Below are 26,154 nucleotides of genomic sequence, written 5' to 3'. Positions count from 1 at the left end.
CCTCTCAGTTTCAATTCCATCATGAAGTTCGCTGACGACAACAGTAGTAGGCCTGATTACCAACAACGAGACAGCCGACAGGAAGGTGGTAGGCACCTGAAAACATGGTGCCAGGTAAACAACGTCTCCCTCAACACCAGCAAAACAAACGAGCTGACTGTGGACTTCAGGAAGACCCAGGCTGGACATGCCCACATCTTCATCAATGGGGCTGCCGTGGAGACGGTCAATAACTTCAAATTTCTTGGCGTACACATCTCAGAGAAGCTGAAATGGTCTAACCAGACGGACACCGTGGTGGAGAAGGCACGACAACGACTCTTCAACCTCAGGATGCTGAAGAAATGCGGCCAGTCCCCGAGGGCTCTCACAGTGTTCTACAGGAGCACCATCGAGAGTATACTTTCGGGCTGCATCACAGCCTGGTATGGCAACTCCCCTCTGAAGCGCATTGCGGTCCGTGGCAGTGTGATACGTGCAGTCAAAAGCACCATTGCGCGCACACTGCCTGCCCTATAGGAACCCTATAATACCAGGTGTCACAGGAAGCACACCCTGTTCTCCCAGCTTCATATCACTCAGACAGTACAGGAGCATCATGGCAAAAACCAGAAAACTGGCAAATAGTTTCTACCCTCACACCATCAGGCTGCAGAATAGCTACCACTAGTCAGCTACCCGCTCCCCCCCATGGACAGTCTCCTCCCCTGCTCCCCAGTCAGTTACCTTACCTGTTGCTCCCTCTACGGACATTCCCCCCCCCCCCCCCCCCACTGACTTTAACTCTGCCCCCACTCCAATGACATTCATCACTGTTGCTAATATGTACAGTGCAGTATAATTGAATTATAATTGGTTTTATTTCACTTGGTCCCTACACGCCCTCAATGATCATGCTGCACCCCCTACGGTCATTTCCCCCCCCCCACCCCCTCCAGAGTCTTTACTCTGCTTCCACCTCAATGGACATTTATTTATCCATCACTGCTACAAATGTTATGATGTATATAGCACTATTTCTATTGTTGCTTTTTTATTACCATTTTCATTATTTTATTTCACTTAGTCCTGCATGTTGGAGCTCGGACCCCAAAAAATTTCACTTGTACCCTGCAATCACACCTGCAACCCTGTACATGTGATTACTTAACACTCTGAATCTGATAAATCATCCACATAAAGACTCAATTACATGCTTTGCAGGCTCAAAATACTCAAACAAAAACACCAGATATTAATTCATGAGCATCGAAACCAAAACTGTTTACTTTGTCAATTCAAATCATTGGTAAATGGAGACAAGAGTTGCAAGCCCTCCGATATCGCTATACAAACCCACACAGTGGAGCTAAAATCACGTTGTTGGGAGTGGGTGAGTCACCCACTCCCAACAACCACTCACCCACAACCGGAGGTACATTGCTGGGCAAAAAATAAAATAATGCCTAGGGCAGGGATTTTATTTGGTTTTCTGAGCAAAACATTATATAATATTTGTTTTTGGACATAAAAACAGTAAGAACACCAGCAAATCAGCTCAAAGTGATTTTAATTTAGGAAATTTATTCCAAAGTATTCCCACACGAGAGAGATCCAGTGCATTCTGAAAGTATTCAGACCCCTTGACTTTTTCCACATTTTGTTACGTTACAGCCTTATTCTAAAATGTATTACATTGTTTTTTTCCCCCTTCAATGACAAAGCAAAAACAGGTTTAGATATTTTTGCAAATATAATATAATATATAAATAAGAAAAAAGTACCAAAGTATTCATACCCTTTAATTTGCTGAAGCTCATTTGGCAGCGATTACAGCATAAAGTATTTTTGGGTATGCCACTACAAGCTTGGCACACCTGTATTTGGGGAGATTCTCCCACGCTCTGTCAGGTTAGATGGGGAGCGTTGCCACACAGCTATTTTCAATTCTCTCCAGAGATGTTCGATCGGGTTCAAGTCCGGGCTCTGGCTGGGCCACTCAAGGACATTCATAAAAAGATTTGCCTTCAGAAGGTATTCACATTCCTTGACTTTTTCCACAGTTTGCTGTGTTACAGCTTGAATTTAAAAATGTATTAAATGTATATTTTTTTGTTACTGGCCTGTCGTCACAATACCCCATAATATCAAAGTGGAATTATGTTCTTTAACATTTTTACCAAAAAAATTATTTGTTGAAAAATGAAACGCTGAAATGTCTTGAGTCAATAAGTATTCAACCCCTTTGTTATGGCAAGCCTAAATAAACCGCTCAGGGATTTCACCATGAGGCCAATGGTGACATTAAAACAGTTTGACAATTAATGGCTGTGATAGGAGTAAACTGAGGATGGATCAACATTGTAGTTACTCTACAATACTAACCTAATTGACAGAGCGAAAAGAAGCCTGTGCAGAATAAAAATATTTCGAAACATGCATCCTGTTTGCCACAAGGCACTAAAGTAATAATGTAAAAAATGTGGCAAAGCAATTAACATTTAGTATTCATGACAAAAGGTTGTTTGGGGCATATCCAATACAACACATTACTGAGTACCACTCTCCATATTTTCAATCATAGTGGTGAATGTTATGGGTATGCTTGTCATCATTAAGGACTGGGGAGTTTTTCAGGATAAGAAAGAAATGGAGTGGAGCTAAGCAAAGGCAAAATCCTAGAGGAAAACCTGCTTCATTCTGCTTTCCACCAGACACTGGGAGATAAATTCACCTTTCAGCAGGACAATAACCTAAAACACAAGGCCAAATCTACATTGGTTGCTTACCAAGAAGACAGTGAATGTTCCTGATTGGCCTAGTTACAGTTTTGACTTAAATCTGCTTGAAAATCTATGGCAAGATCTAGAAAATCATTGTCTAGCAATGACCAATAAGCAAATTTGACAGAACTTGAAGAATACAAATGGGAAAATGTTGCACAATTAGAGATTTACCCAGAAAGACTCACAGTTGTAGTCGCTGCCAAAATGTGCTTCAACAAAGTATTGACTCAGTGGTTTGAATACTTATGTAAATTCGATATCTGCATTTGCATCTTTGCAAACATTTCTAAAAATATGTTTTCACTTTGTTATTCTGGGGTATTATGTGTAGATGGGTGATAAAAATATATATTTCATCAATTTTGAATTCAGGCTGTAACAAAACGTGGAATTAGTGAAGGGGTATGAATACTTTCTGAAGGCACTATACAGTGAGGGGAAAAACTATTTGATCCCCTGCTGATTTTGTATGTTTGCCCATTGACAAAGAAATGATCCGTCTATAATGGTAGGTATATTTGAACAGTGAGAGACAGAATAACAACAAAAAAATCCAGAAAAACGCATGTCAAAAATGTTATAAATTGATTTGCTTTTTAATGAGGGAAATAAGTATTTGACCCCTCTGCAAATCATGACTTAGTACTTGGTGGCAAAGCCCTTGTTGGCAATCACAGAGGTCAGACGTTTCTTGTAGTTGGCCACAAGGTTTGCACACATCTCAGGAGGGATTTTGTCCCACTCCTCTTTGCAGATCTTCTCCAAGTCATTAAGGTTTCGAGGCTGACGTTTGGCAACTCGAACCTTCAGCAACTCGAACCTTCAGCTCCCTCCACAGATTTTCTATGGGATTAAGGTCTGGAGATTGGCTAGGCCACTCCAGGACCTTCATGTGCTTCTTCTTGAGCCACTCCTTTGTTGCCTTGGCCGTGTGTTTTGGGTCATTGTCATGCTGGAATACCCATCCACGACCCATTTTCAATGCCCTGGCTGAGGGAAGGAGGTTCTCACCCAAGATTTGACGGTACATGGCCCCATCCATCGTCCCTTTGATGCGCTGAAGTTGTCCTGTCCCCTTAGCAGAAAAACACCCCCAAAGCATAATGTTTCCACCTCCATGTTTGACGGTGGGGATGGTGTTCTTGGGGTCATAGGCAGCATTCCTCCTCCAAACACAGCGAGTTGAGTTGATGCCAAAGAGCTCCATTTTGGTCTCATCTGACCACAACACTTTCACCCAGTTGTCCTCTGAATCATTCAATGTTCATTGGCAAACTTCAGAGGGGCATGTATATGTGCTTTCTTGAGCAGGGGGACCTTGCGGGCACTGCAGGATTTCAGTCCTTCACGGCGTAGTGTGTTACCAATTGTTTTCTTGGTGACTATTGTCCCAGCTGCCTTGAGATCATTGACAAGATCCTCCTGTGTAGTTCTGGGCTGATTCCTCCCCGTTCTCATGATCATTGCAACTCCACGAGGTGAGATCTTGCATGGAGCCCCAGGCCGAGGGATATTGACAGTTCTTTTGCGTTTCTTCCATTTGCGAATAATCGCACCAACTGTTGTCACCTTTTCACCAAGCTGCTTGGTGATGGTCTTGTAGCCCATTCCAGCCTTGTGTAGGTCTACAATCTTGTCCCTGACATCCTTGGAGAGCTCTATGGTCTTGGCCATGGTGGAGAGTTTGGAATCTGATTGATTGATTGATTGCTTCTGTGGACAGGTGTCTTTTATACAGGTAACGAACTGAGATTAGGAGCACTCCCTTTAAGAGTGTGCTCCTAATCTCAGCTCGTTACCTGTATAAAAAACACCTGGGAGCCAGAAATCTTTCTGATTGAGAGGGGGTCAAATATTTATTTCCCTCATTAAAATGCAAATCAATTTATAACAAGCGTTTTTCTGGATTTTTTGGTTGTTATTCTGTCTCTCACTGTTCAAATAAACTTACCATTAAAATTATAGACTGATAATTTCTTTGTCAGTGGGCAAACGTACAAAATCAGCAGGGGATCAAACACTTTTTCCCCCTCACTGTATATGCGATCGTGTAAGCAAGGTTTGAAATTATTATTACTATTTAGTCAAATATTATATCCGTTTGGGCTTCTTGTGGTCAATTTGCAGTCTACAAATTATTTGTAATTAAGTTCTGGCACTCTGACTATCCTCTCTCTCAACAACAACAAAAACTTCCCGCGGCTAGATTTTGTTGATCCCTGGTCTAGGGAATACCATAGGCTTCTGCTTCCTATATTCTGGAATGAGTTTCTTGGATTCTTATTTGATTACCCCCAAAATATCAATCTTTTAACATTGCTCAAGTTTGGACGACTAGCATGGGGACCCAACACTCAAAAGTTACTGACCTTCGGGTACGTACAGAAATGTGAAATCATCTATAAAAGTCATGGCGTAGTTTGAGGATAATGTCCTTCCCCAATGTCTATTGTAGGTAATGGGTATAATGACTCGCTGAACCGCTAGGAGTACATTACAGTAACTGCCGCAGGACCAATTTCTTTTTTTTAAATAGACACTGTTACATAACATATTACAACTTCTATAAGAACAGTTTGTCAAACACAGTATGTTTAAAGAAAACTAAACCCAGAAAAAGTGCTTGGTTGGGCACTGAATGGATTAGAGCAGAATAACCCAGTGGGTTTTATATTTAGTGGTGGTGCTCTAAGCAGCGGGGCTCTGTTCTCTGTCCTGTGACCTGACGTCAGGAATAACTTGGCCTGAAGCAGAGTAATAACCAGACCACGACACTTTGTGAACCTGATGATAAACAGAGCCACTGAATCTCAAAATACTAAAGTAGAATGCACTCAGCATGGTCCTGCAGGGAGACTACTGTGAAATGAACCGGACCATTAAGACCAGCGGCGGGCAAGATAGAGCGAGAGAAGGCATCCTAGAATAGCAGACAGTGCTAGGCTTGGATCTGAAACAATCCCCACAGAGGAATGAAAAATGGAAAAGGGAGGGCAGATCTGTATGAGTAGGCCTAAGTTTCTTGTTCCATCCCAACAAATCGACAAGTTCAACAATGTTGGTCCACTCACAGTTGCTGATTTCTGGTAGGTCAAACTTGGTGAAGTCCCACCACTGGAGGCGGTAGGTGGTGTTGGCGATGTTACTGGCCACAGCCGACTGACCGTCGCCAATAACCGCACCTAGGAGAAGAGAACAGAGAAGGTCATCATGTAGCTTTATCTCGCTGAGCAAAAAAACTGCACGAGTCACGTAATTTCTATAATATCAACTTAGGTTATGGGGGGAAAAAAGTGTTTTCTATTATACAGTTTTGTAATTCAGTCAAGCCTTTGTTGAGCGGTCATCCAAAATTAGGGATTACAGCTGTGGTCCAGGACCACGCTTTTTCCTGTCTGCCCAGTCATTCTCACTAAACGAGTAAATGCTTTTTTAATTTTTTTTAAAGTCCATTATGTTGACGCTTTCCTGGAGTGTTATGTTAATAGGATGCACATAAACATGGCTGATGATAATGGAATCCTGACCAGGTGCACTTATGTCAGTGTGGGACTAATGGCAAATCAAAAGGGTGCTGGTGAAAAACAATAGTAGACTAAAACCATTTAATAACCATCAAAAGTGGGTACTGGCGTCTGTACGCTGTTATACCAGAATGGGCAATCTAGTAAAAATACTATTCATAAGAATGTCTAAACCTAAGAGGCAAAGAACTGCTCTAAAATTCTGTAAAATATATTACATTTACATTTTACATTTTAGTCATTTAGCAGACGCTCTTATCTAGAGCGACTTACAGTAGTGAATGCATACATTTCATACATTTTTTTTCTTCTTCCTGTACTGGTCCCCCGTGGGAATCGAACCCACAACCCTGGCGTTGCAAACCCCATGCTCTATCAACTGAGCCACACGGGACCGTATATATGATAAATGCATTAATAATACTGCAATACCGCCAATTGCAAGGTCCTAATGAATTATGAGGTATAGGCCTAAATCATATATGCAAACGCATTTACTGGTTCTAATTTGATTTCAGAACAAACTTCCATCAGTCAGTACATAGTAAAATGTCTGTAGTAACTGACCCAGAGGCAGCAACATCAATAGAAACTGCCTTTATGGTACATTAAAACGCCACAAATTATTACACAATTGACACATTTTCTGTCTGTGGCAGAATGTGTGCATGTCACTCCCCAAGTCGGAGTCTAGGACACTTACAAACTGCAACTGTCTGCAACCGCAATAATTTTTTCACAGTTCATTTGAAATGGAGATAAAGGCCTCAGGCTTGTGAGACAAAAACAAATTTCTGTATTGACTTGACTGCAAAAAAAACCAATGATAAAGACAAGAGACAATGACTGTTTATACTGAGTGTTTCTTATACTTTCAAGGTGTTCAAAAAGAAAAGTAGATTAAAAACCGATCGAGTTTGCCCTAATTAGCTACGCTTACATGACACAATTTTATCAAAAAATTACTGAAACTGCAGTGTGAGGGATTAAGTGCTTAATGTTTTTATCTGCTGCGCCATGGTAATGGGCTAAACCTCTTTCAAGGCTGCACTTTCCCTTCTTACAGGAATACATCAAGTTTGCTGAGCAACTGCAAAATTTTCACGAAAGTGAAAGAAATTACCCTCTTCGTAATGTGGCAAACTTAGATTGGTTAGCTTAAATGTTACAATTTGTACTTACACACAGTTGCAATTTGCCTCTACGGGATGTGGTCAACAATGCAGCCATACAGAACTGCAGTATGATGGACTTAATGTATGGTACGCTGTCTGCCCTCTGCTCTTATTTAAGTCATTAAGAGGACGTAATTTATAACTTCACTGAAGTGTTGCAGCAAATTACATGTAGAGGGGCACTTGTTCCATTCATTTCTGACAGACCATCATGACTCATGTCAGAGGGGGGAGAGGGGGCCTAGACTCATGCAGGCTTAGTACATAGTCAGCTGCATATGTGGGGAAACCATCAGCAATGAAAATTAATGACTTTTAAATGAAAAACCTACCAATTTAAAAGGGCCCCTACTGCACATTAAATTTGATGATGTTTAATCTGGGAAGTTATCTGCCCTTATGCTCTTTTCACCACATTTCGTTTAGAATTAATAAAAAAAAAAAAATTTGCCACCCTCTTACTATATTTCCATGCATCATTGTCTGCAATGCCCAAAAACCACATGGCAGAATTATCTACGACTGATGATTGCTAGATTGAGGAAAATAAATATAGAACGAACTACCTATTCTCAGAGGAAGAGGGGCGCTATAACGAAAGATACCATCTGTAGTGCACTGGCTGCACTTGACTGATTGAAACAAAGTGGATCTTAAAAGAGTGGATTTCACATGTACTAGGCCTATACACCAGAAATATAGTGCATGATCGAACAACCCTTACATGTTTTATGACAAATGTTAGTTACATTTGAAAGCAGATGGCACACAATAAGCTAAACATTTCTAATAATTTCAGGGTTTAGAAACTGATAAATCATCTTTGGAAAATCACACTTCTCAGAATCATACGTGGCAAACATTACAAACTACAGTATCTAGACTAGCACCGTAGTAAGCCAGTTAATGACTAAAAGCAGTTGAAGCCCAGACTGATAAGACAAGGGGCGGCGGATGATGTCTTTTTGTAAATAACAGCTGGTGCACGATATCTAAGGAAGTCTCAAGCGATTGCTCGCCTGAGGTAGAGTATCTCATGATAAGCTATAGACCACACTATCTACCTAGAGAGTTTCTGTATTTTTCGTAGCCGTTTACATACCGCCACAGACTGAGGCTGGCACTAACACAGCATTGAATGAGCTGTATTCCGCCAAAAGCAAACAAGAAAACGCTCACCCAGAGGCGGTGTTCCTAGTAGCCGGGGACTTTAATGGAGGGAAACTTCAATCAGTGTTACCTAATTTCTATCAGCATGTTAAATGTGCAACCAGAGGGGGAAAAAAATTCTTGACCACCTTTACTCCACACACAGACACGTACAAAGCTCTCCCTTTCCCTCAATTTGGCAAATCTGACCATAATTCTATCCTCCTGATTCCTGCTTACAAGCAAAAATTAAAGCAGGAAGCACCAGTGACTAGATCAATAAAAAAGTAGTCAGATGAAGCAGATGCTAAGCAACAGGACTGTTTTGCTAGCACAGACAGGAATATGTTCTGGGATTCCTCCGATAGCATTGAGGAGTACACCACATCAGTCATTGGCTTCATCAATAAGTGCATCGATGACGTCGTCCCCACAGTGATCGTATGTACATATCCCAACCAGAAGCCATGGATTACAGGGAACATCCGCACTGAGCTAAAGGCTAGAGCTGGCGCTTTCAAGGAGCAGGACACTAACCCGGAAGCTTATGAGAAATCCTGCTATGCCCTACGATGAACCATCAAACAGGCAAAGCCTCAATACAGGACTAAGATCGGATCGAACTACACCGGCTCCGACGCTCGTCGCATGTGGCAGGGCTTGCAAACGATTACAGACTACAAAAGGGAAGCACAGCCACGAGCTGCCCAGTGACACGAGTCTACCAGACGAGCTAAACTACTTCTATGCTTGCTTCGAGGCAAATAACACTGAAACATGCATGACAGCACCAGCTGGTCCGGAAGACTGTGATCACGCTCTCCACAGCCAATGTGAGTAAGACCTTCACACAGGTCAACATTCACAAGGCTGCAGGGTCAGACGGATTACGAGGATGTGTACTGTGAGCATACGCTGACCAACTGGCAAGTATCTTCAATTACATTTTCAACCTCTCCCTGTCCGAGTCTGTAATACCAACATGTTTCAAGCAGACCACCACAGTGCCTGTGCCCAAGAACACTAAGGTAACCTGCCTAAATGACTACCGACCCGTAGCACTCACGTCTGTAGCCATGAAGTGCTTTGAAAGGCTGGTCATGGCTCACAACACCATTATCCCAGAAACCCTAGACCTACTCCAATTTGCATACCGCACCAACAGATCCACAGATGATACAATCTGTATTGCACTCCACACTGCCCTTTCCCACCTGGACAAAAAGAACACCTATGTGAAAATGCTATTCATTGACAACAGCTCAGCATTCTACACCATAGTACCCTCAAAGCTGATCAATAAGCTAAAGGACCCTGGGACTAAACACCTCCCTCTGCAACTGGATCCTGGACTTCCTGACAGGCCGCCCCCAGGTGGTTAGGGTAGGTAACAACACATATGCCAAGCTGATCCTCAACACAGGGGCCACTCAGCGGTACATGCTCAGTCCGCTCCTGTACTCCGTTCACTCATGACTGCACGGCCAAGCACACCAACACCATCATTAAGTTTGCTGATGACACAACAGTGGTAGGCCTGATCACCGACAACGACGAGACAGCCGATAGGGAGGAGGTCAGAGACCTGGCCGTGTGGTACCAGGAAAACAACCTCTCCCTCAACGTGATCAAGACAAATGGAGATGATTGTGGACTACAGGAAAAAAATGGACCGAGCGCACCCCCATTCTCATCGACAGGGTGGCAGCCGAGCAGGTCAAAAGCTTCCAGTTCCTTGGTGTCCACATCACCAACAAATGTGATCAAGACAAAGGATTGTGGAATACAGGAAAAGGAGGACCAAGCACGCCCCCATTCTCATCGACAGGGCTGTAGTGGAGCAGCAAACTAACAATGTCCAAGAACACCAAGACTGTTGTGAAGAGGGCACGACAAAACCTCCCCCTCAGGAGACTGAAAACATTTGGCATGGGTCCTCAGATCCCCAAAGTTTCTCCAGCTGCACCTTCGAGAGCATCCTGACTGGTTGCATCACTGCCTGGTATAGCAACTGCTCGGCCTCCGAATGCAAGGCATTACACAGAGGCTTGAGGTCGGAGGCCCAGTACATCACTTGGGCCAAGCTTCCTGGCAAGCAGTACCGGAGAGCCAAGTCTAGGTCCAAGAGGCTTCTAAACAGCTTCTACCCCCAAGCCTTAAGACCCCTGAACAGCTAATCAAATGGCTACCCAGACTATTTGCATTCCCCCCCCCCCCCCCCCCCCTTCTAGACTGCCGCTACTCTTGTTATCATCTATGCATAGTCACTTTAATAACTCTAACTACATGTTCATATTACCTCAACTAACCAGTGCCCCCGCACATTGACTCTGTACCGGTACCCCCCTGTATAGTCTCGCTATTGTTATTTTACTGCTGCTCTTTAATTACTTGTTTGATTTATTTCTTATTTTATTCCGTATATTTTTTTTTAAACTGCATTGTTGTTTAGGGGCTTGTAAGTAAGCATTTCAATGTAAGGTCTACACCTGTTGTATTCGGCGCATGCGACTAATACAATTTGATTTGATACTCGAATAGCCTCGACCATTTTCACACCATCATCGGCTAAAGTTAGTGATTACTAGGGAATGAAACTGGAGGGGGGGAGAAGGATTGGAGAGTTGAACTGGATCGAAAGGAAGTGTCTGGGGCTGTGTGGAAAGAAGAGTAGCAAGCAGTACGCACGGAGGTGGTATGGGGACAATGGACAAAAAAGGGAGTGGGAAAACAAGGGATGGAGAGAGCATAAGTGGCATTATTTGATGCATATTAATTATAGGCTGCATTTTATTCCCCCTGGTCTCGCAGTCCATATATAAAACCAGATACATTTTCACAGTTCACTCTTTTATAGGTAGATGAGGGGTCGGGGGGTCACAACTAAATGGAGTCACTGGTTCTAACCCCATGACCATGCAGACTACACCACTGTCACATGGCACCATGGATGAGAGAGAGGACCCTCATTCTCTCACATGGGACCTCAGTTCATAATAGTACCACATGGTGGGTTTGGAGATTGACTACAACTCACGGACTTACACATAAAAAGAGAGTGGAATGATTTACAGTTGAAGTCGGAAGTTTACATACACCTTTGTAAAATGTATTTGGCTCTCAGTATTTCACAATTACTACCATTTAATCCCAGTAAAAATTCCCTGTGTTAGGTCAGTTAGGATCACCACTTTATTTTAAGAACGTGAAATGTCAGAATAATAGTGGAGAGAATGACTTGTTTCAAATTTTATTTATTTCATCACATTCCCAGTGGGTCAGAAGTTTACATGCACTCAATTAGTATTTGGTAGTATTGCCTTTAAATTAGCTCAGTTGGTAAAGCATGGTGTTTGCAATGCCAGGGTTGTGGGTTCGATTCCCACGGGGGGCCAGCACAGAAAAGAAATGTATGAAATTGTATGAAATGTATGCATTCACTACTGTAAGTCACTCTGGATAAGAGCGTCTGCTAAATGAATAAAATGTCAAATGTAAAATTGTTTAACTTGGGTCAAATATTTCAGGTAGCCTTCCACAAGCTTCCCACAATAAGTTGTGCGAATTTTGGCCCATTGCTCCTGACAGAGTTGGTGTAACTGAGTCAGGTTTGTAGGCCTCCTTGCTCGCACACTCTTTTTCAGTTCTGCCCACACATTTTCTATAGGATTGAGGTCAGGGCTTTGTGATGGCCACTCCAATACCTTGACTTTGTTGTCCTTAAGCCATTTTGCCACAACTTTGGAAGTATGCTTGGGGTCATTGTCCATTTGGAAGACCCATTTGCGACCAAGCTTTAACTTCCTGACTGATGTCTTGAGATGTTGCTCCAATATATCCACATCATTTCCCTTCCTCATGACCCCATCTATTTTGTGAAGTGCACCAGTCCCTCCTGCAGCAAAGCACCCCCACAACATGATGCTGCCACCCCCGTGCTTCACGGTTGGGATGGTGTTCTTCGGCTTGCAAGCGTCCCCCTTTTTCCTCCAAACATAATGATGGTCATTATGGCCAAACAGTTATATTTTTGTTTCATCAGACCAGAGGACATTTCTCCAAAAAGTACAATCTTTGTCCCCACGAGCTAAACTACTTCTATGCTTGCTTCGAGGCAAATAACACTGAAACATGCATGAGAGCACCAGCTGGTCCGGGCGACTGTGTGATCACGCTCTCCGCAGCCGATGTGAGTAAGACCTTTACACAGGTCAACCAGTTGGGGCACTTTAAAAAGGAAAGGGAGGCACAAGTCTCAGAGAAAGACCCTTGTTGCTTTTTCCCCACAGCCATTTTTATACCAGTTGTAGTCTGAATGGCTGCTACTGTTGGTATTTGGTTCACATAGGGAGGTCTGAAATAATGTCCCCTTCCTGGCCACTCATATCCCCACATGGGTTGACCTCCCATAAACCAGACAAACTCTACTGCACATCTTGTTCTGTACATGAAAATGACATTTCTCCAACAAGCTTGCTTGCTAAATGCTTATGGCTTTCTTTGTCAGGATACAGCTAGTGGTGTTTGTTTATGGCTGAGCTACAATTGTTCAGTAGGTGCTTCAAGCTACCCAGTGTGAGTGCATTGTTCAAGGCAGAGAAAAAGGGACAATACATGAAAATAAACTAAATCACAGTGAGTCCACTAACACATGAAAAACAATGTAGTGCTGCGGCAGCATGGAAGCATGTCAAGTGGAGCTAGAGTTTGTGTGACAACTGCCCAATAGAGTAATCACCATCTTATCAAAGTAGCATGAAATCACAACATATTTGGTTGCTGTGGTTACATCCACAGTGCATTGGGGCATGACTGATGAAATGAAAAGAGACGATGCAGAGGTAATGGCCAAGATTTGTTGAATATAAAATAATTCAAATAATGTTTAAAGGCTGATAACAGGATTAAAATACTCCAAATAAAACCAGGGAATATTTATGACAGCCCTAATACAAGAGCAATGCTAATCTCATTAGCCACACTATGAAATAATGTAAGGAATGCAACACGATGGGGCATTATAGAAATGGAATCAGACCGACAGTCAGTCTCTGTTCTGACAGTTTAAACAGTTTCAATTTTGCCAGTAGAAATGTCAATCAGTTCTAACTTCAACCACATACCTTTAGTCGGCCATTCCTGACAGAATCCGAAAGCAAGCAAATGTTACAATAGTCAAAACGAGCCAAATGTGGTTTAGATCTGTGTGCGTGTGCAAGATTGAGTCAGTGTGAACATGTGTCTAAGGGAGTAGCTCCACTACAAACTATTAGGTCTATACCCATTTTTCATGCTCTGAAAGTCCATATAGGCTGTAACTGGCCTTTAGATGGAATGTAGCACAGCCTGCAAAGAGATGTGCTTTCGGGCTCATCCAAGTACCCATTTTGAAGGTACCATAAAACAGCAGAACGACGAATGAATTATGCAGAGGCCATAACTGGACAGGGAAGAACTTTTCGGCAGAAGAGGTGTAGCTTTTAGAGTCCAGTGTCCAACTACTGCTTGAGCGTTCTTAAATTTTGTGAGACTCCGCCAAGTAAAGGTTTGACTGAGCCAGCATTACCTGTGTTTTGCAAATCAACAAACCATTCATCTACAAAAAAAAAGGATTATCTGCCACTCACCACACCGCCAGTGTGCTTTACTCAAAAGTGGAAGTGAGCCTAAAGCATGGCAGAGTGATTACCAATGCCTTCCTGAAACCCATTTTTAATATCGAAGAGCAGAGAGGAGATGGAGTCTCTGTAGAGTGAATTTTTCAAAAGGAATAGTGTATGGTTATTTTATCTCTGAACAATAACTTAATATAATACTGTAGACACCACTCTATTCTAACCACTGGGCCTCTGATGACACTTAGCACTTACTTACTTCATAAAAAAAATACTTCATGGATTAAGTAGGTACTTTTTTTAAATCATTTGGTGACGAGAAAGCTGCTGTCAGCTGTCCGACACAGCTCTCAGGAAAGTGTTACAAAATCCAAATGCATATCCTTTGGGAATTTCCAGGCAAGATTTTAAAGAGCCCATAACAGTATGAGGGAGCACTGGTGTGTTCCTGCCATATACTCTGACTCAGCTCATCCTGAATTATCCCCATAAATTGTCCCTCCTTCATAAGACCTAGAAGGGTTGAGAAACCTCTTCAAGTAAATGGCCACCATCACTGGCTCCACAGCCACAGTTCAACACTACCCCTAGACAACATGCACAATACACCATAGCAGGGGTATTCAACCCGGGGGTCCACAGACCCATAGGTACTGCAGGGGGTCCAATAAAAATACACAACTAAAAAGCATGTATTTTTATTTCAATGTTATGAATATTGCTAGTAACAACAAAATAAACATTTTGAATTACCTCCAGTAGAAAAGGGAATATAATTTCTAAATGATGTCAACTTTATTTCTCAACTCCTAATATTGAGCAAATTACACAAACTGGAGTATCTGACATTTAGTACCAGTCGCGGCAAGTGCCACTGGTAAGCTTTCTTGACTGCTGCTATTTGTGAAAATGTGTTTGGAGTTACGTTTCTATCTAATAGGCTATGTTAGAGTTCACACTTCCTACTCCATTTATAATATGGGGAGGTCAAAATAAAAAAAACTATGTACCAAATCTATTAATTAAAAAATATTGATTGCTGGCCTTCGAATGACGCAGTGGTCTAAGGCACCGCATCACAGTGCTAGAGGAGTTACTACAGAACCGGGTTCATTCCCAGGCTGTGCTACAACCGGTCGTGGCACAGCCCGGGACGGCGCACAATTGGCCCAGCGTCGTCCGAGTTAGGGGAGGGTTTGGCCAGGGTGGTCTTTACTTGGCTCATCGCACCCTAGCGACTCCTTGTGGCGGGCCGGCTGCCTGCAGGCTGAACCCGGTCGCGAGTTGAACGGTGTTTCCACCGGCACATTGGTGCTGCTGGCTTCCGGGTTAAGCTGGCGGGTGTTAAGGAGCGCGGTTAGGCGGGTCATGTTTCGGAGGACGCATGACTCCACCTTCGCCTCTCCCGAGCCCGTTGGGGATTTTCAGCAATGAGACAAGATTGAAATTGGGGAGAAAAAAAAAAGTGGGGCAAAATACAAACAACATTTTTTACTAATAATGTTGATTACTTCTCCTTGCTATTTACCTGCTAAGAAAAGACGAGAACATTTGTTTTGTGCTAATATATGATGGGGGTCCCTTGGTCGCCAGGCTTGCCTAGGCAGGTGTCCCTGGGCAAGAAAAGGTTGAAGACCCCTGCTCTAAAGTCTTGGTTTATTGCATCCTGATGAAAGATTGAGAATAAAATGATACAGTCTATTAATATCCTAGATATTTTAGGGTTATTTTAGGAGGGTACAACATCTTCTGCAGGCCCTGTGCACATAGAATTCAGCTGGGTACACTTCCTGGGATATGACACGCTGCACAACAGAAAATCTGTTGCCCGTCTGGCAATGGAGAAATGAGTCCAAAAGCAGGACATTTCCTAAATCCCCAATGTATTGAGCTTAATGCTGACAGCTGGAAACTTCCACTTTTCTATGGTGAGTGCACATAAGCATTCAGTGGTGACAACCGGGTAGCAGACAGCAGGCCGTCAGTATCCAGTCAGAATTTAGGCTAGTAACAGCCCGATCTGCAGTCTGATCACAGAAAAGAAAATTCAGATATTCTAACATTCTTATCATACTGTTACATAACCCTCCCTGACCGAAGTTGGAACATCATTATCAGACAACCACTGCACAACTTCAGCAAAACCCAAGAGCATTGACAAGAGAATAATACAAATTGTAATGGGAAACAAGACAACAGAGAGGAAGCCGAATGCATTTCACACTTTCTATATCCGCTGAAAGTTACCCAAACAGGAAACGTAAAAGAGAGGAGGAAAATAGCAGGAGTGGGGATGCAATCAGCCATACTGGAGATCGCTGCTCAACACCATGACAATCCACTCCACTCTTATAAGAGGGGGTTCAACAGTTACACCTATTAAAATGACAGGCATGATTCTGGCAGGCTCTCCCACACTAAAACCACTACACTGCTCTGTCTGAGTGTCCATCAACCACAGCATCAAACGCCTCCAAGAGAGCTCCCATAATGGGAAAAAAAAAAAAGGTAGTCACCCTTCCATCTATAAAGAGAGACTACTGCATTACTGAGTCAGGACCCGTTAAGATATTCTAATGCAGCCACTCAAGCACTCAGTAACCCCAGCCGGGACGCTTTGATTCAAACCGTTCACAGTAACAAATCGTATCTTTGTTATTTTCAAGAGCAAATACATGTGAAAAATGCAAATGACAAAAACTAAATTTTATATGAACATTTAAACAGTATGGTTTACTCTTCGCTAATGCATTTCAACAGGAAACTTCTAATCGGAGGCTCAGTTTTCCCATTGGGCTTTGGGGGATAGCCTACGCACGCATATTTTTGGAGGGCTAACAAAGTGCAGGCAATGCATATTCAACAGCTTTCCCAATACAAAGTACATGGTGATGACGGTCAGACTTATCTTGGTTTGACAGAGCCTGAGCTAACTGGGTGATGGTGTACTTTGAAAAGAGATGGGCAACTTAGGATGGTGATGGGGGGGCACAAAAAAAAAAAAACTGAACTCCTGATGAGGGGCCACAATTGCACAGCTAAAGAAAATAACTTGAGCAGAGAAACAATTGAAGCAGTGATCAGGAAGAGGTGTTGGAAATGAGGAGGCGGTACACTGTAGACATCAGTTTGGGACTTGCTCGTGTACATAAGCTATACCTCAAAATATGCCTTCTGTTACACATATTTACTTTTGTCAGGAAGGTATCAAAGAAAAACATGAAGTACTCTTTAACATGTATAATGCGGTTCTCAACCCTCCCACCTGTTATCAGCATGGGAGCTGCTACTGCAAATTCCAAGGTACATGAGAATAAATTATATGACTTATTCAAAGGGTGAACATTAAAAGGAGGGAATTGTTTTCTTCTACACATCAGCAAGAAGTAGCTCCTTACAGAAGAGAAGATCAAGAGATTTACTTTGGAGGAGAGGTGGATTTAGGATGGAGGGACTGAAGAGAAAGAGAGTGTAGGGATAAGCTGGAAAGACAACAGCGGAGGGTTGGAGGAGAGGGAAGAGGGGTGAAGCAGAAACAGGGTGGGGGTGAAGGGAATGCAAACCGAGTGAGAGAAAGGGACTGATCAGAGATCGAAGGGGAATGAGGTTATAGGGGACTGAAGCAGGGCAAAGTGACAAGAGAGTGACAAGCCCCTCTTTTCACAGTATGTCAGAGAGCTGGAGCGTCACATAATAAAATACACCTGGCATATCCTCTCTCCACTTGGCTGCACATGTGATTTCCCTGAAGTTCATATTTTTATGTTTGGCGGCAGTCCCAAGACAAAGCCCAAGTGGGGGAAGAGGAACATTGGCCCCTTGCTGTACAACTTCTGGGAAAGAGCCAACATGACCGACGGACTGTCTTAGAGCTAGCTGCCTTATTGAATTAAGACTTCCTGTCTCACTGATACAACATGCCTCCAGGTACTCTCACTGCCACATCTGAACACGCACTTAGAGCCTGATACTAAATATTGAATTATAACAGTATGGATTAAAGCACAAACCATTCTATATTGCATCATACACATGCCAATGGTTTGACCTCTGAGTAATGTGCACTACATTTAACCAATGATGAGAATACAAGCTCTGGGCTAAATCCACTGCCCTATTGCTGACGACACTGTGCCTTTAATTTCATAAAATATAAGAGCAGCCAATAAATAGCCATCACTAGCCAGCTACCACCCGGTTACTCAACCCTGCACTTTAGAAGCTGCTTTATAAATAATCACTCATCACTTTGATAATGTTAACATACTGCTTTACTCATCTCATATGTATATGCTGTATTCTATTCTACTGTATTTTAGTCAATGCCACTCCGACATTGCTCGTCCTAATATTTATACATTTCTTAATTTTCATTCTTTTAGATGTGTGTGTATAGTTGTGAATCTTTAGATACTACTGCACTGTTGGAGCTCGGAACACAAGCATATCGCTTCACCCGCAATAACATCTGCTAAATATTTGTATGTGACATTAACATTTGATTTAGATTATGGTCACAGGCCACTGAAAACTCAGCCATAAAACATTTAACAAGATCTCACATTATCAAAGTTTCACAGGACTATAAGCCGTGGCCTGCGAGCAATAAACTGAAGAAAATAATACATTTATCGAAAAGGGAAGAACTTCGAAATAATAGAGAAAGACGTCCAAGAAAAAAAGATTTGAGGCATGAAATAGCAGTGTACAGATGTGAAGTATTGTGTGTTATGCATTAAAAGCTGTACGGCTGAGGGTTTTTACGCAAGGGTGTCATCAGTTCCAGCAATATCGATGTTGCATGCATATCTGTGATGCCCCAACCAACATGTCAATGCACAGAGGGGTGAAAAGCTGACACATTTGCCACCAGCCCAGTCAAAGGAGAAAACGCCAGAGGGGACAAGAGAGATAGAGCAGAACTAAAAGCAACTTCTCTATAGTATGCGTCGCAATACAATACTTGCTACTTGGTTTCTGGCATCGAAAATATGGTGCTAATAAGATTTTTGAAAGGAAGTTGGACATAGACAGGAGATGGTAGAGACTAATGATGTATGATTTACTGGTACGATGAAAATAGTGGGAAAATGAGCCAAAATATTCTGAACAACCATTGTCTGTGTTTCTATCTGATCATTTCCATTTTGTGTGCTGACTGAACCTGTAACCCTCTCTGTCCACTCCATTACAGTCCTTCTCCACGGTTCTTCTCCACTTGGATTGGTAATGGCAGTGGATTCACTCAGGGTTACAAGACTGAGCAGGTAATATCACCATGTCTGTTCCCGTCTCTCCTGACCTTTGGGGTGACAATGAGACGTCATCACAGGTCACCTTCTCCATTTACAAATTCTCTTTCTGCTCAGACACCGATTGGCCACCAAGATGGGAAGGGACATAGTTGAGCGGCTAAACCGGGTCTAGCCTGTCTCTTAAACTCTGAATGACATGTCCACTGTACCTCATGTCTTTATGCAAGTTTAAATTAAAATGCACTTTTTGTATCACAAACATTTAACAGTGAACCCCTAAAAGACAAAACCCTGTCATGGAAAAAAAAGATAACTGGCAGTTATATAAATGTGAACCAGCATTATTTATTTTTGGAATGATTAAAGATTTGCATTTCTATCTCTTACATAAAAAGGCACATATACAAGTATATGGTTACTACTGTCCTCTGCTGGTGAAAATTATAAATATTAATATATAAAAATGCCAGTACTCAATTTTCACACATCCAAAAACAAAAAGAAGACTAGGCCATCTATGAACGAGCTGTGCTGAATGGCTGTGAAAGGTAATTTAAAGTCAAACACCCCATACGCCACGGTGGCATTTCAAGAGCAACATTACAAACCATCATCAACACAGGTGTCACAGTAATCAGCGTAGGAAGCAAATGGAGGGCTGGGCGGAGAACATCTCTCCTGACTCAAGAGGCATGAAACCTGGTGTAATTTCTCTGTTTATTAACTAGACGACACACACACACACACACACACACAAACGGAGGAACTTTTCATGCAAGGAAACACTAATTGTAAAACATTTGATATTCGTAGGTTTCAGCAGTGGGCAAGACACACACAATGACAGTGATACAGTACAATGAGAAACAACACCGTAAACAACACTGAAGCCACAGCAGCACTCTAATTTCTCGCGGTGACTATCGGTCCTTGTCGGACAATGGAAGCAAAGGGTGAGTGGGACTATTTGGCTTGGTTTGACATGAGCTGTGAATGAGGAGTCAGAAACAATTAAGAATGCAAAAGCATGCTTGAGACAGGACTAGAGAGATTCTCACATCTTTTACACATGAATCATGTCAGGGGGGAAAAAATAGTTTGGTAAGTTTGCTCTTTGGGGCTGGTGTGGGCGTTCCAGCATGTTTGCAAGAGTGTGGGCGGCAGGGGAAAGAGGTTCTGAAGCACTCTCGTTGACGAATTCATTACCTGCAACGTCCACATCAATACCACTGGAGCATGTGGATTGTGCTCCAAAAGCGTGGGTGGAGAGCACAGGGCAGTCATTACACAGAGGCCCTCTTCGCAAACACTTACCTGTGCTGCTGCACTAATACTCATGAGTGGCTGAACTGCTCATCCATCTGAAAATGGTACATTGTGTGGGCAACCAGGTCCTAAAGCACCCACGTGATCTGAAATATTATAGGAATTGCCAGCTCTGCTTGCAGCCAAGATACCAAAACAGAAAACGAGACAAAAACACGAGGGATAACTCTGCCTACCTGCTAGGACCCTGTTGACGGAGGAATGGGTGGCCAGGCCAGGCTGGCCCCTCTCATGGTGGAAGATCCCAGCATATGGCAGATACTCAGGCAGTAGGAACCTCCTTGAACAAACAGAGAAGCATCAAGTTACATAGAATCACACAACTGAGAGTTTACTTACCCCATAACTAAGATGACATGAGAAAATTGGAGACCATCCATGTGGCGTAATAGGGGACTAAAAAGCATAGGCAAGTCTTTATAATAGCCTTACCGGACTCTACATTGTTGCACAAACTGATGATTGTGCTGTATGATTATGCTAATGCTCACCACTGGTTTTGGGTAGACGGATTCTAAATCAAACTTACGAAAACGTTTGAGAATATGTCAAACATTTCCTGTATCCAAATCTCGGGACACAGAGTCCCATTATGTCATTGGCAGCTCATATTATTGGCCAAAAAAACAAACATAATTGGAATATGAAGAGCCAATAAGTGTAATGCACTCAAGAGTCCAGGACGACAACTGAAGAGTTTGGATAGGTTGACTATTTTTTGTTTTCCCGTATCCTTCTTTTTTAGTTAAGCATTGACAGTATTTATTGTATGCTGTGTGATGCTGTATTTTTTTTGTTTGTTTTCTCTGCATTGGTGTATTCCATCAGTGAAACCAGTGGAATCGCTTTAATGTGTTATCCCTTGGGTTGTACTCCGTGCATCTTTTTCCTAATAAAATCAATCAATTAATCATATCAGGGCCACCCACCGGGGAACAAATCTGCCAAGCGAGGGGGCAGACATACGAGCGTTGCGTGGAGCTCTGTGTCTGGCGCGATCACCATTATCCCTGTGAAGAAAGAGAGGGGGAGATAACAGACAAACATATACAAGGAGTACCTCAAATTAAAAGCCTCAGCTTAACTGAGTAGCTGGGCTCACTATATAGTGCAGGCTCACTTAAAAGTTTGATGTTGGCCTAACTTATTAGTAGCTTGAGACCCAGACCAAAAGGAAGAAAGTTGCAGTACTGCTTGTGATTATCCAGCAGCCTCAAAAACCAAGCAGCCAAACAGAAACTCCAGAGAAGAGTGGCAAAAGTTTGAAATGCTGCAATGCATAAAGATGGTCATTTACGGCTCCAATGGTTCTCCATTTACAGGTTTGAAAAACTGCTCGTAAAGTAGGCCCCTTTTTACAACACCGTACACTCTAGTCCGGACACATTCAAAAGGAGGAAAAACAAAGACAACATATTTCCAGCCTGAGGAGACACTGTATAGAATCAGGACGGCATGTAAGCCTAGCGGTTAAGAGCTTTGGGCCAGTAACCGAAAGGTAGCTCGTTCGGATCCCTGTTCAGACTAGGTGAAAAATCTGTCGATGTGCCCTTGAGCAAGGCACTTAACCCTAATTGCTCCTGTTAGTCGCTCTGGATAAGAGCATCTGCTAAAAATGACTAAAATGTAAATATCAGAACTTGAGAAGGAAGACTGTGCCATAACAGGAACATTGGTTCCTGTAATTTATTCACTGACCCCAGGAGGAACTAAATATGCATCATATTTCCATCAGAGCGTACCAGCTGAGAGGACACGGCCTCTGTGATCCACCGGACATTTCATATTCAGAATTTGCTTTACACTTCCTGAAAACTGTGACAATGTGAAGGATGTGAGAGAGAGGAAATCCGACGAACGTGGAGCCTCTGAAAGTATTCAAAATCAGAAAGCAGGCGGAAATAGAGATGCTTTCATAAATATACATTTCAATAACTGATATGAAATATGCCAACACTCTTATACCCTCCGCAATTAATTTCTAAGTCGGGCAGTCATGTTGGCGGAATAATTCAGAAACCAAATCGGTGAGGTCATATTCTGGCTTTGAAGATGCCCCATCTCACATCAGTCATCCAGAACTGCATTTTAATCCCGGAAAAATGTTGTTTGCTTCGACAGCAATGATACTCTGTGGCCGACTGGCCGTATAACTTCATTCCATGTATGAAGCTCAAGTCGAAAGTAAAACTATTTTGCTAGCCATGTTATAAAATGTCCAGCAAATAAGGAACATTTTACATTTCATTTACATTTTAGTCATTTAGCAGACGCTCTTATCCAGAGCGACTTACAGTAGTGAATGCATACATTTCACACATTTGTTTTTTTGTACTGGAACAAGTTGATCAGTCTAGGAAGACTTCAAACTTGCAAACAGACTAAAAAAACGAAAAAATGGGGACAAGACACCCCCGTAAGTAAGTTGAAGAAATGTCCAGCCTCATTCTTCGCAAGTGTAGAAAACTAACTCATTTAGATTAAGCCACAATTCATTTGGGAAAGGAGATGAGAAGGAGAGCTAATAAGTGGTCAAGTGACAGCTGCTTTCTGTGGAAACTGGCAACAGCGTCATCGGCGGTGTCATTATTAAACTGCTGTTCTCTTCTCTCTCTCTGATCAGCATGTTATAAAACAACGTGAGAGTTTGGAGGAGAATTAGGCTACAGCTCTAAAATGATTTCTTCAGTAGACCCTTTTAAAATACCAACTACTGTCACTCTGTGCAGTTCTCAAGGGGAGCATCATCCTGATTCATCTATAGTCGGAGTCTGCTGCTGTATATGACTTCACAGGACTGTAATCTAGGTTTACTTTCACTGTTTGCTGGTTCCATTACAATGAGTGAATTCTTACATCATTCCAAAAGCGCCATAGGGTTTTGCTGGCTATAAGGGCATGTCTTTTCACTGTGCAACTGGCACATCATGACCAGTTTAAAGAAAAAGTGAAAATCTGTTCTCAGTTATTCTGCACGTTAAAATATATGATTTTGTGAAAATCAAACAAAAACACCTATCAAGTGTGTATGGTGTTAATAATTATTTTTTTGTAATTATTTCATCACCCGTAGCATCCTGCTCCAGAAAAACACAGCTCAGACCGGGCTGCAGACTAACGTCTGACCCTGGTGCTATTGGTCCCACTAAGTTATTCAGTTGGTGGCACCAGGCCAACGATTTGGTCGCACCAACATTTTGTGTAACGCAATAGAAAAAAATCATAATCTCACAAAGTCATTCGCAGTGCTTTAATGAGGAAAATAGACTGTTGAGATGGTGTGATTAAAGAACTATGTTTTTCCAAACATGTCCAAGCAGGAATGCATGATGCAAGTAATTATTATGTGCAAACCAGTTTGTCATTAAAATTTGGGCTGACAATTAGGCAATTGTTGCTATATTTTACTTTCACAATAGGGCTCCAGACTTCTCCAAATGTTTTGATCAATAGAGATCAATTTGCCTACATGATTTTGTGTACCTGCTAATAGGCTAATTCATTTGGAGCTAATTCACCACCTGAGGAAGTGGAAATCAAAACACATTAGCTAGATCGCTAACTGTGAATATTGCTCATAGTTAGCAGTGCAATTGATCAATATAACTGTAAATTGAATGTCCTAAAAACTTTACAGTGGTACTAGGACAGACTGCAAAATGGCCAACGTGCACAAGGCTCCGCATCACAAAAACATACAGTACCACAAAATTTGTTTAAATTCTTTTTTTTTTTAAATTTTTTTACGGTGCCAATAACTCATTATTGAAAGTTGAGAAACGTCATACCCCCAGAAATCTGAGCCCTCCCTCTCTTCAACTAACAACAGCGTTGTGTCTGTGATGCATAGAGCCATCCCCCATACTGTTAATTGCACTCACTACGGCTGCAAAGTTCTGATCCACGCCAATCATTTAAAACAATTAGTAAGCAGAAGCGTAAATCTGGAATTGGGGATAAGGGCAAGTCGTCTTGTTATAATTCCCTAAATCCCACCAGGTTCAATAATGAACGAGAGGGTGGCAGCACATGTCTAATCTTGTCGGAAGAAAACAGACACTGTCTCGCACTGATGTGGAGCTGACGCCACACCAAGCAATGACCCAGTTATAACTAGCAACATGGTGATTGGACCGTTTACATGCTCCAGGAAAATGTCCTTGCTGGTTTGACGTAACTCTGAATCCAACCCAAAGGACAATAAATGGCATTCTAAAAAAATAGTTGATAGAGCGACGAATAACTTAGTTGTTCATTCTGACAAACAGTTGTTATCATTATAAATAATATGTCGTCAATTGCTGGAGAGGAAATAGCGCCAGGGGAATTCCTTTGACCTCATTCGGCCAAAGATGCTACAGTACAAAGTCTGCAGAGGCCTGAGAAGACTGATGACCTCAAATACATCCTGGGAGCATTGAGTGTTCCAAACTACTGACCCTGGAGTATCAAGGCCCTGCAAGCAACACCATCCCCCTGCACCTTTATCATAGCCAGGCCAGAGGCAATTAACATATACATATTGAAGGAGAAAGAAAAAAACCTAATCAATTTGAAAAATACATCACAAATTCAACCTATGAGAGCCACACATTAGGCATTCGATACGCAAGTTATTTTGGTAGGAGTGTTTTTCAGCTGCTTGCTTTGTTAGTCATTATGCACTCCAGATCATACCGAGGGTGTGTGGAGGCATAATGCAGGAAAATCATTTCCCCTCACCCATTGGCAATGGTGGCACTAACTTCACAGCCAAATCCACTGACAGAGAACTCACAGCATTCTGCTATGTTATGGTTTCATGCAAATTATTCCATGAATAAATCCCAACGCTCTCAACAATTGTAGGATGTTTTATCATAATGTGTCCTGTAAATGTCTTCATAAACAATAGTCAAGGGATACAAAAGGCATTGGATGTTGTAGGTAGAAGACGACTCACTCAAACTCCTCAAAGTCCACCTCGTTGTTCTCAACGGAGGGGGAGGAGTTGCTTCCTGGGCTATCTGAGGTGGATGAGAGAGGCCGCAGTCGGCTCTGGTAGCGCAGTGATCGTTGGCGAATGCTGTCCCGCCGAGATAAGTACTGAATCATCCGCTGGGCATAATATGCAGCAGGGGACAACCTGTGAACACAGCAAGGACACACAACTAAAATCAATGGTGATCAGATAACCCAGGAGCAAGAGACCACAACGGAAATAAGTCTGACTCTGTGCTATCCCAGTCACGTTCTTTTTGTATGTATAGTGTAGATATGTCTTTTTTTGAACTGACAAATAAAAACAAGCAAAGCAGGCAGAAAGCAGTGCTAATACCAGAAAAACCTTAACAAATCCAAGACCA

At 42.3% G+C, this 26,154-nt stretch overlaps 1 protein-coding gene across 5 annotated transcripts in view; it reads right to left on the bottom strand.

Moving 5' to 3' along the window:
* LOC106587104 (activating molecule in BECN1-regulated autophagy protein 1A) overlaps positions 1 to 26,154 on the bottom strand; it is a 111,904-nt gene that overhangs the window by 61,011 nt on the left and 24,739 nt on the right. For all 5 annotated transcript variants that reach the window (XM_014175101.3, XM_014175105.3, XM_014175104.3 and 2 more), the window contains exons 9-12: positions 25,752 to 25,934; positions 21,739 to 21,819; positions 20,986 to 21,089; positions 5,837 to 5,947 (exon numbers count right to left, since the gene is read on the bottom strand). In XM_014175101.3, the coding sequence (XP_014030576.3) occupies positions 5,837 to 5,947; positions 20,986 to 21,089; positions 21,739 to 21,819; positions 25,752 to 25,934 (479 nt within the window). The remainder of the gene's footprint in view (positions 1 to 5,836; positions 5,948 to 20,985; positions 21,090 to 21,738; positions 21,820 to 25,751; positions 25,935 to 26,154) is intronic.

The sequence above is a fragment of the Salmo salar genome, chromosome 26, assembly GCF_965601325.2.
Source record: "Salmo salar chromosome 26, fSalSal1, whole genome shotgun sequence".
Taxonomy (NCBI): domain Eukaryota; kingdom Metazoa; phylum Chordata; class Actinopteri; order Salmoniformes; family Salmonidae; genus Salmo; species Salmo salar.
This window is presented reverse-complemented; position numbering and strand designations above follow the sequence as displayed.